The sequence below is a fragment of the Puma concolor genome, chromosome D1 (assembly GCF_028749965.1).
Source record: "Puma concolor isolate L17-30 chromosome D1, mPumCon1.1.hap2, whole genome shotgun sequence".
In the NCBI taxonomy this organism is placed as follows: domain Eukaryota; kingdom Metazoa; phylum Chordata; class Mammalia; order Carnivora; family Felidae; genus Puma; species Puma concolor.
In genome coordinates this window covers 91107536-91121222 of record NC_141676.1, presented here as the reverse complement: position 1 = coordinate 91121222, position 13687 = coordinate 91107536, and the positions used below count along the sequence as shown (strand labels likewise).

At 44.5% G+C, this 13687-nt stretch overlaps 1 protein-coding gene across 4 annotated transcripts in view; it reads left to right on the top strand.

The window, feature by feature from the left end:
• Positions 1-9602, top strand: part of FLI1 (Fli-1 proto-oncogene, ETS transcription factor) — a 130153-nt gene extending 120551 nt beyond the window's left edge. For all 4 annotated transcript variants that reach the window (XM_086678687.1, XM_086678686.1, XM_086678689.1 and 1 more), the window contains 4 exons: positions 2578-2643; positions 4325-4384; positions 6298-6345; positions 7606-9602. In XM_086678687.1, the coding sequence (XP_086534813.1) occupies positions 2578-2643; positions 4325-4384; positions 6298-6345; positions 7606-8135 (704 nt within the window). In that variant the 3' untranslated portion in view covers positions 8136-9602. The remainder of the gene's footprint in view (positions 1-2577; positions 2644-4324; positions 4385-6297; positions 6346-7605) is intronic.
• Positions 9603-13687: the final 4085 nt, after the last annotated feature.

Genomic DNA, 13687 nt, shown 5'->3' with positions numbered 1-13687 from the left:
TCCCTCCTTAACTGCCAGTGGACCCTAATATCGCCACCACTCCTTTGACACGTGGCCTGTATTTCCCCACAATCTTACTCGTCTCCTCCTATTTCAATATGCAGGGATGGGGAACTTGTTCCATATTACTTCACATCCAGGCTCTGGCCACGCACGGAATACAATGCAGGACAGACTCCCAGTTACGACTGTCCCTTGAACAACACGAGGGCTCCGCACTGTCCGAAACCAGTGTCTAACTTCCGACTGTTCAAAAGCTTAACTGCGAATAGTCTACTGTTGACCAGAAGCCTTACCATTCGCATGAAACAGTCACTTAACACATGGTTTGTACGTTATGTCTATTATATGCTGTATTCTTACAATAAAGTAAGCTAGAGAAAAGAAAATATTAAGGAAACCACAAGAAAGAGGGAATACGTGTATAGTACGAGACCAGAAACGATCCATGTATAAGTGGACCTGTGCAGTCCAAGTGTTGTTCCAGAGTCAGCTGTAAGTTGTTGGAGGCCTGACCAGCATTTGGTCTCTTCCCCCCACCCCCGCCCCCACCCCCAAAGAGAAATCTTGAAGAATCTCTCCTTTCCTTCTGCTTCCCGGCACTGCACACGCTCTGTGGGCACCTGCAAGACATCCCAGAAAACGCTCATGAGCGCCCCCACCTCATTCCAGGCTTGTAAACAAGTTGGGATTTTGGTTTGGTTTTGCTTTGTTTTGTTTTTAGGCAAGAGGAAGAATCCGTTGTCAGGAGGAATTGTGGGGTGGCGGGGGTGGGGGGGCTGCCAAATAAAAATAAAAACAGACGACTTCAGCAGGTTGAGCTTTGTCTCTCTTTTGTCCCCTTCTCTGTCCTTTATCCCCATCCCCATCTTTCTCACTTTCTGTTTTGCTTTTCATACCAGCTGCTACAGATGGGAATTTAAAAACTGGGCTGGCTCTGCCAGAGCCAGGCAGAATGTGCATCCACGCGTGGGTTTTGCCACAAGAAACCGGTCCTTGTCTTTTGGTTCTTCTTAGCCACGACCGATGAGAACAAGCAGTCGACTGAGCCCATCCATCTTCTCGGTTCTTATTTTAATTTGTTCAAGAGGCTCCGAAAGGGTGGAGGAGGATGGTTTGGGTCTCACCCCTGCCAGGCTGTTGTTTGATGAAGTTTTGCTTCATTTGTTCGGGTGGCTTTTACGGGGTTTTTTGTTGTTGTTCATGGAAAGACTTTGAAAGTCATAATTCTGAATCCTTAAGGTCTTCTGCTGTTCCTGTTCAATATTGCAATGGGGATCCCCTCATTGAGAAAGGAAGAGAAGAAGCTTCCAGCCAGTTAGTTATGCAAGGTCTGAACATGGTTATGGAGGCCTGTGGACTCTTTGGGGAAAGTGGTGAGGACCACAAAAGGTTCCGGCTCAATGGAATGCTCCCCAGGGAAACCTGGGAGCAAGGCTTTAGGCCCTTCCAGGCGGGAAGCATTTCTCCATGTCCTCATTTCTTGGTCCTGCCCCCTTTTCAGCCACACCTCTGGCCTCCTCCCCTTCTCTGTGGTCATCGGGCCCAGGCTTCTCCACTACTGTTGGAAAAGCATGGAGAGTCTGTAATGTGCTGACACCCCTGAGCCATCGCCACTGGCATCAGCGTGCTGATGTCAGGAGCTAGAATCAGCCTTTAGGAACACCATGGGCCCTTGTGGAGGGCATTGGCCATGGCCCATCTCTTCAGAGCTGCTTAAAGGACCTTGTTATACAACTGTAGACAAGTTTTTTCTTTCTAAACTTGTATTAATTTATATGTGTACAAAGATTTATAAGCTACCTCACATACGTTATCTCATTTGATTATCACCTGCCTCCGTTCAGGCCACTGCAACAAAGTCCCGTAGACTGAGCGGCTTATAAATCATAGGTATTTATTTACCATGTGTCTAGAGGCTCAAGTCCGAGATTAAGGTGCCAGCAGGGCAGGGTTCTGGTGAGAGTTTTCTTCTGGATTTGAGACCGTTGACTTCTCTCATCCTCACGTAGCCAGAAGAAAACAAGCCAGTTCTACGGCCTCTTCTTATAAGGGCGCTGACCCCACTCCTGAGCGCTCCAGCCTCATGACCCAATTACCCCCCAAACCTGCACCTCCTAGTGTCACCACATCACATAGGAGATGAGATATCCACACGTGAATATGGGGGCCGGTGGGGGAGGGGGAACACAGACCTGCAGTTCCCAACATTACCCCAATTCCTTAAGGTAGATAAATCGTGTACATGTTCCTGTCTGTCCATGTTAGAGAAGGTTGAAGCTTGGGGAAGCCTAATGATTCATTCAAGGTCCCACAACAAGTGGCGGCAGGGACAGAACTGGAACCAATCCTCTGACTTCGCATTCAGGACTTTTCCTGTTCCTTCAGCTTTCAGTCAGTATTCATGTCCCTTCCCACTCATACCCCGAGGAGGAGTACACTTCCGGAACTTAGTCAGGCTGACGAAGGCATTGCTGATTAAATTGAATTTCTCCCGATCGCTAAAAGAGAATCCTCGTGTCACCTTTCTGCAAAGCAGGAGATGCTGACATACCTCTCCCTGTTGTTTTTCATCAGACCCTTCTTACGACTCAGTCAGGAGAGGAGGATGGGGCAATAACATGAATTCTGGCCTCAACAAAAGTAAGTAAATGTCACGCTACTATTTGGAGGAAAACATTTTTTCTACAAACAGGGGGGTGGAGAACAGGACCATGAGATAGAGCAGGATGGGGTGAACATTTGTTGTCTTGCTTTGGGGGAGGACATCCAAATGAACTGCCGATTTAAGGCCTGCTGGTGATATCTGCTCCTTGAAAGACGGTATGGGATTTTCATTCAGACCCTTCTGTTTTGTTGCATTGCATTTGGTTTCAGAATTTTTGAAGTGCGAAGCCTTCTCAGGACTGGGTTCTGTATGAATGCAAGGTCCCTGGATTTGGACCCAGTCACTTACGTCATAATGGCCCTTCGTGACTTTCCTCCTCTGAGTGTTGGAACTTAATCGTATCAACATCCCTGTCCTGGTGTCATGAGTGGCTGAGGTGGAGGGTAGTCTTAGAAGGAGATGGCAGGGCTCTGACACATCAATCTGTGCTCAAGTCTGACCCAAAAAAATCTCCCATTAAGGGAGTAGGGATAAAAAATGACTATAAACTCCTAACCAGAAGGGGTCCACCTTGCTACCTGTAGGAAGCGAAGGGTCAAGCATATGAATCAGTGGTGAAGAGACTTCTTTCAGGAAGGGGTTAGGATGACCAACTGATGCCCAAGCAATAGCCAGGATTCCTTTCAATGCAATTGTCCTTTCAAACAATTCATTGTTTGTTTATTCTCGGCCCAAGACTTGGCACTCTCGGGTCCACAAAGATGAACCAGACCCAGGCCAATCTGTCAGGCTGGGGAGAGGGGTTACACACACACACAGTTCTTTCCATCTGGGTGATATCAGGGAAGGACTGTGGGCCTGGAACCACTTGAGTTGGCTCTCAAAAGAGGGGCAGGATTTGGACCTGCAGAGATGGGGAAGACAGACCCTCCTTGGAGAGATGGGGGCCAGGGAAAGATGGCAAGGGTGACGTGTCTGGGAGTCAGTGAGGACTCCAGGTTCCTGGAGTTTAGGATGCACAAAGGGAAGCGTTCTGGAAAGGTAAGGAAGGGGCACAAAGGGTAGTATGACGGTAGACCTTCATTCTTTAGTCGGTGAAGACTCACCAAGGCATCTCAGTGGTGGAGTGAAATGGTTTCGGAAGATTGAGCCAGCTAAATATCATATGATGGACCAGTGGGAATAAGGGGAGTAGTGAGGAAAGAGACAGAGTAAGCCAGAAGCTGTGCAAGAAGCAGCTCAGATGGAGAAGCTATGGCGGCAGTGGAAAGGCTGTATGTGAGAGGTTCCGTGAGGGGAGCTCACGAAACATGGAAGCACGACCCGCCGGTGACGCTCGCGCATATGCCACTGTCCCATTAAGGACCTCTAAGTTTTCTCTTTAAAAATGCAGTTCACAGTGGCAACACCATTAGACATGCTGTGCTGTATGTTTATTGTTGTTTATCATTGTCTCTCCGTTAAAATGGTAAGTTCTGGTAAGTTCTACCAGAACTGCTGGTTCATTGCTGAATCTCTAGCCCCAAGAATACTGCCAGCACCAGTAGATTCCAGATAAATATTTATAAACTAAAATGAATGAGTGAGTAAAGAGTGAGGGGATGAACAAATGAATGACAAAGCACATTCATGTTCCTTGTGGAGGGCATTTAACAAGACGTTCCTCTTCCCTCACAGAGAGTGACCCCACTTACCGTATTTCTCTCCCTGCCGCAGGCCCCCCACTTGCAGGAGCACAAGCAATGAGTAAGAATACTGAACAAAGGCCCCAACCAGGTACCTGTCCGTGATCGGTAATCTCTCCTTTGCTCCTTATCCAACCATTGGTTCTGTGTGGTCAACTGAGGAGGGCTGAGACAATAGACAGTGTGTGTCTTCGGTTTTCTCTTTCCGAGAGGGTCTGTATTTGACTCCCTGTAATCGCTCTGTGAATTACAAGTAGCAGGCCCTAGAACAGGTAAACACTCATTGACTATGGGAGATAGAACAAATGTAAAGATTAAAAGATCCAACGCCTCATGTTGTAAAATAAAGAAACTGAGGCCCAGAGAGGTCAAGTAATTTGCCAAAAACCACCCAGCTGGTTTATGAGACAACTAGAGCTGTAGCCTCAGACTCCCAAGCTGCTGTGCAAACCTTTGAGATTTCACACAACTTGTCTTCTGAAATGACCCCATCCCGTAATGGGTCAGCTTAACAAATTAGGCAGGGGAACTTCTAAAACCAAGGACTTGGGAGACTCTTGGAATGAAACTAGGTCTATAACATCCTTCTATTACATTTGTCTTTTGATTACCTCACCTCTACTTGAATATTTATATAAGTAACGAGTTCACTGTTTCGGTAGGCTCCTTTCCACTATTTGAGCCAAAGTCGCCCTCCTTCTAACTGCCATCAAGCTTTCTAGTTTGCTCTCTGGAAAGCCTTCCCCCTGTTCTGTAGGAAGGGCCTTCCTATATCTGAAGACAGCTGTTGTGTCCACTCCCAAACCTCTGTGTCTTCTCTGTGTGACACAGCTGAGAGTAAGTTCTGAACAAGTCACTTGCTTCGGGACAGATAAATATTGTTTCCTATCTCTACCAAAGGCAGAGCAATAGAGAATTAACCTACATTTCATCAGGAAGGTTAAGAAAGAGCCTGCTGACTCTGAAATACAAACCAAACAGGATTTGACACAGTGGATTGAAAGAATTCTCAACAATAAAAAAATTAGACATTACCTGCCAAAAATATTTTGGTTGTCATACTGTGTACCTACGACACATATATGTGGATGCAAGAGGGTAGACGAGGTAGCTTTGAAGACTCTTCAAGTTAATTCATGATTGTAAGCAGAAACCTAAAGATCATGTTGATTTTCTTAAAATTGCAATTACAATTTGCAAAAATAGCAAAATTGTACCAAACATTTGACAGCTTGGCCAAGTTATGATCCAGCTCTATACCATTTTCTCCCTTGAAAAAAAGGAAGACCAACCTCACATAACCAGAATCACAAAGGTTCTTTTTAGAATTAAATAATCATGTAAGTTTTACATACACTGAGATATAAAGAATAATCATTTTATAGCTCAAATACAAACTCTGGCCAGTCTTGTCAAATCTGGTACTAGAAGGGAACGAAGGAGTCAAGTAGCACAACGCTTTCATTTTGCACATGAGAAAACCAATACCCGGAGACTGTCCAGTGAATCAGTTAGTCGGCAACATAGCTGGGGCTAGAATCCGGGCTGCCTGATTTCCAGGCACGTGTTTTTAATGCTACATCACAAAAACAGACGTGTGTAGAGAGCTCTTAAAAGACTAAGAATCATTAGACCTTTCTTTAAACCCATTTAACGAGCCATCCTTTACCTTATTCATTAGGACTGAGTATTAGCCAGCTTCTTTCCATATGGTTTCATGATTCTGTTGCCAGTAATGACAAATGTTAGACACCAAATATGAAAATAAAAAAAAAAAAAAAAGATACTGCGGGTATCCTATGTTTCTGTAATTATGGGGATGAAAACTATAACTATGCCCCAGACCTTTGAGGCCTGCATATAAAAGTAGTAAAGTTTTCTGAAATCAGTTTTTTCTATGATACTGAAATAAAAGTATAAACCCCGGGGGTATTCTTATTATTAATGCTGTTGTTTTTATATTTTTAATAACAGTGAAGCTAATTTCCTTTTTTGCTTCCTCAGATCCATATCAGATCCTGGGCCCGACCAGCAGTCGCCTAGCCAACCCCGGTGAGTTTACTTTGGCCTGGAAGGTTTTTCTTTCCAGAAAGTTCCATAGCTTTGTGAGGTCACACAGAGACCTCTGTCCTACGTTCAGACACCTGAGTAGGAAGTTACTTGCACTCCTTCCTTTGAAATGGTCAACATCTGCTTCTCGAGGGTACAAGTGAGAGGTTGGGTGTTGTTATTAGGTTGTTATTAGTTATGTCCGTTAGCTGAGGCTAGTTCGGAAAAACAAATATATTAGCATGCATATATGCATGGAGGTTGAGATTAGTAATAAATGGCACAGGTAGAAATTTTTGTAGGGAAAGAAGGCAGGGTGGGGAAGAAAGACGAGCAATTCCAGTGAGTTCTCAGTTATGGTCCTCCCGGAAGTCACAAGTAAATAGATGTTCCAAAGGCGTATTATTCTTGACTTCAGAAAGTGTTGCAGTTATCCAGCCTGATGAAAGAGGTGTGTCCCCGAAAAGTTGTAGATAAAATGACTCTGACAATGTATTTTAAGAGTTCGTTATTAAGAATAGCTCTCAAATGAGTTCCAAACCAAGATCACCAAGTATGTGAGCTAACTGGCAACTTTACAGTAATAAAGCCCGCACCTTCCCATCCCGGGGGACTCCTGTCACCAGTTTCTGCAGGCCCATTCTTTAGTGCCTGGCCCTTCCTGTTTTGGGATAGGAGGCAGGAGCCACCCAGCTCCCTCTCGCCTTAGTTTTCTCTCTGCCCCAGCTCTTCTCTGTAAGACTTGGACCTGGGAGCCAAGCACTAGGGCTCTGCTGAGGAACATTCCAGGTCCCTTCAGCCTGACGCCTGGGCCTCACCTTCTGCCTGTGACTCTGGCAGCCGTCTCCCGGCCCCGACTCCCTTTCACACTGACAGGAATACTTGGGGGGACTTCATCCAGTAGACAGAGATGAGAAGAAGAGATTCAAAAATCTTGCCCCAGATTTTTTTGTGGCTTGCCCCAAATCATACAGCTAGTTCTAAGGAAGCCAGCACCTCATTACCCACAGGGAGTTTTCCCAGTGTGCCTTGGGGCACACTATCTTAAGGTCTAATCTTGCTTATGAAGGCAGCCTCAGTGACAAACAGAAAAGCAAGTCAACAATGAAAACAGGGGCTGCCGGAATCAGTAGATTCTGCATGTAAAAGGAAATTAAGAGTTTCTTATGAAGGGCGAGAGGATCCTTGCATTTAGGGACTTGAGCTTCTGGCTTTCCCAGGCTGAGATCCTCTGTTTTCTCCCGTCTGCCTCACTGCCTGCAGGAAGCGGGCAGATCCAGCTGTGGCAATTCCTCCTCGAGCTACTCTCCGACAGTGCCAACGCCAGCTGTATCACCTGGGAGGGGACCAACGGGGAATTCAAAATGACGGACCCCGATGAGGTGGCCAGGCGCTGGGGGGAGCGGAAAAGCAAGCCCAACATGAATTATGACAAGCTGAGCCGGGCCCTCAGATACTACTATGATAAAAACATTATGACCAAAGTGCATGGCAAAAGGTATGCCTACAAATTTGACTTCCACGGCATCGCCCAGGCTCTGCAGCCGCATCCGACCGAGTCGTCCATGTACAAGTACCCTTCTGATATCTCCTATATGCCTTCCTACCACGCCCATCAACAGAAGGTGAACTTTGTCCCTCCCCACCCGTCCTCCATGCCTGTCACTTCCTCCAGCTTCTTTGGAGCAGCATCCCAATACTGGACCTCCCCCACGGGTGGCATTTACCCCAACCCCAATGTCCCCCGCCATCCTAACACCCACGTGCCCTCACACTTAGGCAGCTACTACTAGAAGCTTAATCATCGGTGGCCTTCTGCCCGAAGCCCCCATTCCTCACACCTCCTGCGATACTTTGGACTCCAAAGGACATACGTGGCCTTGAAGAAAAAACAAAACTGGATGTTCTTTCTTGTTGGATAGAACCTTTGTTCTTTAAAAAGACAATCCTTTTTTTTTTTTTTTTTTTAAATGTTGGTAACTTTTGCTTCCTCTACCTTGAACACAAAGATGGATCGTTTTCTGGGCCAGTACACCAGTTTGGATTCTCAATCTCCTACCATCTTCTGAGTTGAATATTTAGATTACTGGAATGGTTGTATCATGGTTCTAGGAAAGAAACTGTACCTTCTCTTTGTATTTTTATGACCAAAGCAGTTTCTTATCAATACACGGGTCTCATCATGGACCTTGTAGGGTTCAGTATGATAAAGAATCATGGACTTAACCAGTTACGCTCTGGTTTGAGACTAAGTGAAACTAGAGGCAGGAAGCTTATAATCGTATTTTAGCAGGACCTAATTCAGTGGATGGCAACTGGAACATTGGTTGTGAAGGCCAGTGAAGTTTTCACCCAACTGGAATTTAAAAGAAAGAACATGTGTGTCGTATTTAAGAAGCCATGGGCATTGCAAAATTTCTCCCAGTGGTCGACATGCACTAGGCCGACCATCCTCTCTAGAAATACTCAACATATGATCTAAGAAATGTTAATGCAAATGCAGACATTCCTGAAAGACAGAGAATTAAATAGTTTTTTAAAGTAATGACAGTGGGTCCCAGAACTTTGAAAAGTCTTAGGGATTTCTAGACACAAACAGATTCGCAAGCGCTGTGCGTTTGTCAGACCACCAGTCCAGGGTCAACCAATCAGAAGGCAACTTACTGTATAAATTATGCAGAGTTATTTTCCTATATCTCACAGTATTAAAAATAAATAATTAAAAAGTAAAAAGAATAAATAAACGAGTTGACCTCGGTCACAAATACAATTTTACTATCAAATCGGTCGTTGTTATTTTTTTAAATGTAATTTGTACATCTTTTGTCAATCTGTACATTTGGGCTGTTTGTACGTTTTTATAGCTGGTTTGAAAAAAGCATAATGTGACTATTGCTAAAAAGCAACCAGGACGTTTAAGTCACTGACTTTACTAGGAAGAGAAGCACTGTGTCGTCTTTAACACGTGCGCACAAGCAGGTTAAAGCAATCCATTTAAATCTTTAATGCTTTGGCGATGTGTGTAAATAGCCATAATGCAATAATCACAACTTCGAAAACAACAAACAAACTTTCCCTTGTGGATACAAGGGATGTTCCTGCCTTATATATGCAATATATTTTTTAGATATTAAAATATATATAATTTTGCAAGTAATCATTGACTTTTTTAAGACTATATTAAGTGTTAAGCTGACAACTGTCAATGAAGACTATGTTGTAAAATAATTTGACTAAATAAATTGTGCCTTCTCTCAGAACTAAGGACACTGGTTTCTTATTTACCCCTCATTAGGTCAAAGGGTTTGCCCAGGGTAACTTTTCTGTGGACCTCTTGCACCCGAAAGACTTTTTCACATGTGCAGCGGGAAGCACAAAATCGATGTGGTTTTTTATTGTTGTTTGTATTAGGGTTCTTCAGAGGCACAGGGCTGATACGATATACGGTATTTGTGGAGATTTACTATGAGGACCTGGCTCACAAAATTATGAAGGCCAACGGGTCCGATGACCTGCTGTGCAAGCTGGAGACGCAGGGAAGCCAGCCATGTGCTCTAATCTGAGTCTGAAGGCCTAAGAACCAGGGAAGGCGATGGTATAAATCCCAGTCCATGGGCAGGGAAAACGTCCCACCTCAGGCAGGCAGGCAGGCAGGACACAAAGGAGTGAATTCCTCCTTCCTGTGCCTTTTGCTCTATTCACACCCTCAATGGATGGGATGAAGTCCTCCAGCATTGGGCAAGGCCATCTACTTCACTGAGTCCACAGATAGAAAGCCTAATCTCAGCCAGAAACACTTGCACATAGAAACTCAGAAATAATGTTTAACCTGGGCACCCAGTGGCCCCAGTCAAGTCGATAGCTAAATTAACCTTCACATTATTGATGACATTTGCGGAAAATTTTTTAAATGTCATTTAAATCTTTCTCCAGCCTAAAAGGGATTTAGAAGATGAAAGCCATGGCCACGGATGATCTGTGTCCAAGAACCAGAATGAAGCTAACTTCAGTCTGTTGCCTCTACTGAGCGCCTCAAACCCAAGTGGCCATCCTCCTGATAGTCTAACAAATAAGATGGCCCAGCTTCCTCCGGTCCCATGACAGGGTCTTATGACCCAAGCATATTGTTAGGGTCTTTTTTCTTTTCAAGGAAGAAACTTGCTTCAAATTGCTTCAGTGTTAGACAGCTAGTTTTCATTTCTTCTATTTTAGAATGAAAACAAATGAGGCCTGGAAAATCCTTGACGGTATGGGAAATGAGACTCATCGGTATCTATGTAATCTTCCCTGGCTAACACTGAGTACCTTCTAGACAACGTGTCTACCTAAATGAAAGGAGATGTGTCCCAGAACATTGGTCTCCAAGTTTTCTTTCCAATTTTTTTTTAATTGCACTCTACCAGTACAAAAAAAAATGTTAAGCAAATATTCTCAATATATGAACATTGATTTATGAATCGTACATACCGTCACATTATTATTATTTATATTACAAAACAAAGACAAAACAGGATTTTTTTCAAGAGCAATATAAAAATAAATTAAAACTGAAATTCTAATGTTTTCTTCCTACTTTCTTTGTATTGCATATCTCTTGCTGTCAACACTCAACAAGAAAGGTAGTCATTAGAGGAATGAGTATGTATGTATGGGTTTTCTAGTGACTTCTAAGAAAGGAGAAAATAAAAACTTGGTGTTAGTGATCCAAGCATAAAAAGAGAAATGATAGGGGCGCCTGGGTGGCGCAGTCGGTTAAGCGTCCGACTTCAGCCAGGTCACGATCTCGCAGTCCGTGAGTTCGAGCCCCGCGTCAGGCTCTGGGCTGATGGCTCGGAGCCTGGAGCCTGTTTCCGATTCTGTGTCTCCCTCTCTCTCTGCCCCTCCCCCGTTCATGCTCTGTCTCTCTCTGTCCCAAAAATATAAATAAACGTTGAAAAAAAAAAATTAAAAAAAAAAAAAAAAGAGAAATGATAAAGGCCAGGTATGTGTAAGAATACTCGAACTTGGGGCTTCTGGGTGGCTCAGTCGATTAAGCATCCAACTTCGGCTCAGGTCATGATCTCATGGTTTGAGAGTTCGAGCCCTGAGTCGGGCTCTGTGCTGACAGCATGGAGCCTGGAGCCTGCTTCAGATTCTGTGTCTCCCTCACTCTCTGCCCCTCCCCGCTCATGCTCTGTCTCCCTCTCTCTCTCTCCTCCTCTCTCTCAAAAATAAATAATAAAAGTTAAGAAAAAAAAAGAGCAGTTTAGCTGGATTCTTTTGCAAATCTCCACCTCAGCCAAGCAATTTTCCATCAGTTTTGCAAAGTAATCATTAGGGAAAATAGAGGCAAGTATTTCTTACTGCTTTGGGGAAAACGGGATGCTTAGACCATCAGGAGTTCACCTTTTTAAGAGATTTTCTTTATATGCCCTATTCAAGCACTGGCCTATGTCCCTCACCTCTACAGTCTCAGAACTTTGGCCAAACCTTGCCTCTTGAATTTGCTCCCCACAATGTTCCCACATTTAGGGAGTCGGTGCCTCCCTGACGGGACCAGGGCACCGTTTTCTCCTCACAATCATCTGTGTGGTGTGAAGGCTGGCATTCAGTCCCCTGTAATGCCTAGATTTAGGGTTTACTAGCTTTCTCAAGAGCATCCAGCTGACCTGACCAGTGGCAAAGGACATATTGTCTCTTTGCCATCTGGCTGCTCGCTCAGTATTTTCCCCACTCAACTATCTATAACTATGTCATGAAGTTCGTTCAGTCTAATAAACAGTGCAAGCCAGGCATACAGAAGCGTGGTAAGCCCGTGAGTGGTTCTAATGGAAATTATTCTTTCCCAAGGTTTGGCATGCCAATCAACACTCTTTTGAACAGGAGGTCATTTTCTTCCTACTGTCGAAACGTATTGTTGACTCCCACACAAAGGAAGATATAAATTCGACATCTGTTGTTTTGCTACATTTTTAGTGGTCAATGACCACTAAAGATTTAATAACACCTAAGATGACCATTTTTAAAATTTCACCAGTAATATCTGCATGCAGTTGACTGTGTTTATTTAGTCCGTGGGTAATGCTAAAATGTGGGCCCTCAGATAGGGCATAGGTTAGACCAAAAGAGATCCGGAGGTTCCAGAACACCAGGGTGGAAAGGAAGATCTGTGTATCCTAAGCCAAGGTGCTGCCAAGCCAAGGCAATGTTTGGGGAAGGAATAGAAAGCGAAGAAAAATAAAATAAAATGCAGTGTTTTCTGTAGGTGGTCTGTGGACTTGGTGTCACAGTCCACTTCCTCAAATACCTATCGAGTCAACAACCATCATGTAAATATATTACCTTAAAACCTATTGAGAAGGTACCATTTGGGGCAGCAACCCTTTGGCATGGTTCTTCTGCTATCCAGCCCTGATCCCACACCTAGCTGGGGATCTGCCTCCTGGAGGCTCCTCTACATCAGCTGCGATGCTGGGCTTGTGTCCAGCATGCCCTCGGGAGGAGGCAGTGAAACGGTGCTTCGTGTCAATGGGGGAGAGAAGGGAGGTAATAAAGAACTAGAATGAGGGGGACCAGGGGACTGGGCTCTGGTGAATAAACAGAGGCTTCAACTCTTATCCAGGACGAGCTTTGTGTCTTGCAAAAAGCACACTGGATACCTCATCATATAGAAAGCTACTGAAATTGACACTGTACTCCTTCAGCCGGGAGTCCAGCTGAAGGATTATGAAAGGTCAGCTGACGTCAGGACTACAAATCCCAGGCTCCCCCGGGGGGTTGACGGACACTTCTGAGAGGAAGTGGTTTAGCCAGTCAAACCTCTAGGGCTTCAGCCAATTGCAAAAGGATATGGAGGGAAGCTTTTGAAAGGAATGTCGGCTCACTGCTCACGTGCCTGGGGTCTGTCTCCCTCTCTCACTCTCACTTGGCCTCCTGTCTAATTGTTTCAGTCTGTCTGAGCTGGTAAATTCCTAAGCACATAGTCAATTTACACTTTGCTTAAAAGCTCTAAGGGGAAACAGAAAAAGTTTCCAGTGAGACCACTCACTTACCTACAATTGCTAAACTAACCTTTTGGATTTTAACTGAGTTAGTTACCTCATGTGTTTTCTTAGTGGGAGGAGAGAGGCAATTTAGGTAGATAAATGAGCAAGGATGTAATGCCAGAGGTCCTGGGTTCAAATTCTGACCTTTCCAAGGTGACGCAGCTGCACCTCTGAACCGAGGAGCTGAGTAATGTCTCCGTGATGAGTTCCTGTGAGGTACGAGATGACACATGTGGAAAACCCTTTATTAAATACTGTACAGGAAGTATATCTAAAATCACTGCTATCTGCTAGTATGTGCTAGGCTCTTCCGAGAACTT